The following is a 2531-nucleotide window of genomic DNA, read 5'->3' on the forward strand; positions in this document are numbered from 1 at the left end:
AGTTCAAAATCCAACCTCAAATTTGTGTTCTTATTTTATCTAGGTTGTGAGATGTTTTGTTTTTGTACTATGAGATCCAGTATAGAACAGCTTGTGGTAATCTAAAACTAGCCCTAAGAATATCATTTAGTATTAGGAAATACCAAGGCCAAAATCCTTGGCTTGTGATCTTGACATCTCTAGGACAATCATGCACAATGAACTTTAACTTTAGATCGAAAATATATTTATAAGATATTTTAAATCTTGTAATATATGTTAAAGAGCTTAACCCTTTTCTTGAAAGTTTTACATGCACGAGTGAAAATACATTTATATTCCTTGCATTTGGCCATAAAATGAAGCATACATCCTTTCATCATAATGAAAAGGTACAACCGAAACTATGTCATTCATTTTTTCAACAACATTGAGCTTCTAAAATTTACCCAACTATAACCTTCCACTTTCAACTTTCTTACTATGAAATAAAACTTAAAAATATACTCATTAACAGTAGTGAAAAATGGTTTTTACATAATGGCATTGCAATAATCAGGAAGCCTTTCAAAGTACAGTGTTATAATAGGAATAAATGGAAGTGTGATGGTATAATAAACAAATAAATGAAAGTACATTGCCATTTCAAGTTGGAAGTTTGTGTTAAGGAGAGTGTTGTAATAAGAAGAAATAACGGAGGATATAACAAACAAACTAAGGAAATTACGTTTTATTCCTTGAATAAGAACTCAGACTTCAATGTTAATCTAACGTCATTCTAAATTAGACTCATTTCTTTCTAAAATGCTTATCTAATAATTTACTTAGGTGCTGTTTGATTTTCTGAAGCCAAAATGTCTGCAGTCTGCGGACCACATCTGCAAGCCTCTGCAGCAGAAGAGGTGGACCAAACGTCTGCAGTCTGCAATAAGAAGACTGTTTGTTTTTTAACGTCTGCAGGCTGCTGAAATAAACTGAATTTTAAATAAAATTATTTTACAAACTTAAAATGATTTTTCAACACCAAAATTTTAATAATAATAGTCTTATAACATTGAAAATAAAATTCATGCAACTAAATTAGTCATACAATAAAAAAAATGTTTTACAATAACAATTTCATTTAAAACAATTCAATCTATATTGTGCATCAACTGATCAGCAATTTCATCACGTAACTGAGTCATATATTCACGGTCTGCTGCAGTACCATGTGTTGGAATCCCGTCTTCATCATCATCAATGGCCACATTGTTATTTCGAAACGGGACATTAGGTTCATCGTATCGTGCGAAATACTCATCACTCAATCCTTCTTTCCTTATATAATTATGCAGCGCGAAGCATGCCATGGCAATGTTTCTTTGTGTCACAAACGGGAATGGTGCCATCCTCTTCAATATAGGGAAGCGTGCTTTCAAAACACCAAAAGCACGCTCAATGACATTCCGAAGTTTTGCATGTCCATGGTTAAATTTTTCTTTATTGGTCGATGCACGTCTTTGACGAAAATCTCCAAGCCAATACCTCACATTACGATAAGGGGCCATAAATCCTCGAGTGTGTGCATACGCGGCATCACAAAGATAATATTTGTCTGAAAAAAATACAAAACACTAATCAATTTTCAAATTAAAATGAAAATATTAAAAAAAAAAAAACAAAAAATTACCTGGTGGTGGAAACGGGAATGATGCTTGTGGATCGACTACTGCTTCTGATCATATTCTAGAGTCATGCGCTACCCCTTCCCACCCGGTCACAATAAATGTAAAAATCATATTGAAGTCACATATTGCCAATACGTTTTGGTAGCAATCTCCCTTTCCCCTACTTCTATATAAGTCTTGTTTCTTAGCAGGGACAACAGCATGTATCAAAGTGCCATCAAGTGCACCAACTGCTCCTTTGAAAACCCTTCGTAGCCTCCTATTATGTCCTGGAATGTTTGGATTCGGATTAAAAGATGTTGGTACTATAACATCTTGTGCGAAAAGCATCATTTTTTCCAACACTTCATAAAAAAATTTATGAATTGTTTGCTTCGAGTGTTGAAATCTCCGCTTGATAATCACGTAACGTTGATTATGTCCGATCATCATAAAAAACATAGCCATCTTTTCCTCAACTGATACATGTTTGCTATCCTTTAATGAGTAATTTGCTCTAAAATGAGCACATAGTCGTACAAAAGATTCACGGGACATGAGTAATACTTCAACACATTGTAAACGATTACGGTGTAATAACTCCAATGTGTATTCGTGTCCCGTCATTTCCGAATCATTATCCCGCAATCGTTTCACACCCCTCTTCCAAAAATAACGGATGTATAGGTACATTAGAATTACGAGAAGTAACTTTTGATCGTGATCCATATGAACCTAAAATCAACAAAGTAGAACTTTAAAAAACATTACATAAACCATATTTCAAGTATCAAATAAACATTCCATTTATCATATTTCAAGCCAAAATAACATTACATAAACCATATTTCAAGTATCAAATAAACATTCCATTAATCATATTTCAAGTACCAACAAGGGCAA

At 33.4% G+C, this 2531-nt stretch overlaps 1 protein-coding gene across 1 annotated transcript; it reads right to left on the reverse strand.

Moving 5' to 3' along the window:
* Nucleotides 1-1112: 1112 nt before the first annotated feature.
* On the reverse strand, nt 1113-2255 carry LOC128126943 (uncharacterized). The gene is made up of 2 exons (XM_052765144.1): nt 1772-2255; nt 1113-1576 (listed from the first exon to the last, which is right to left on the reverse strand). Exons 1-2 carry the CDS (start codon nt 2253-2255, stop codon nt 1113-1115), a joined length of 948 nt encoding a protein of 315 aa, XP_052621104.1.
* Between the last annotated feature and the right edge of the window lie 276 nt (nt 2256-2531).

This window comes from Lactuca sativa, chromosome 6 (assembly GCF_002870075.4).
Source record: "Lactuca sativa cultivar Salinas chromosome 6, Lsat_Salinas_v11, whole genome shotgun sequence".
Taxonomy (NCBI): Eukaryota; Viridiplantae; Streptophyta; class Magnoliopsida; order Asterales; family Asteraceae; genus Lactuca; species Lactuca sativa.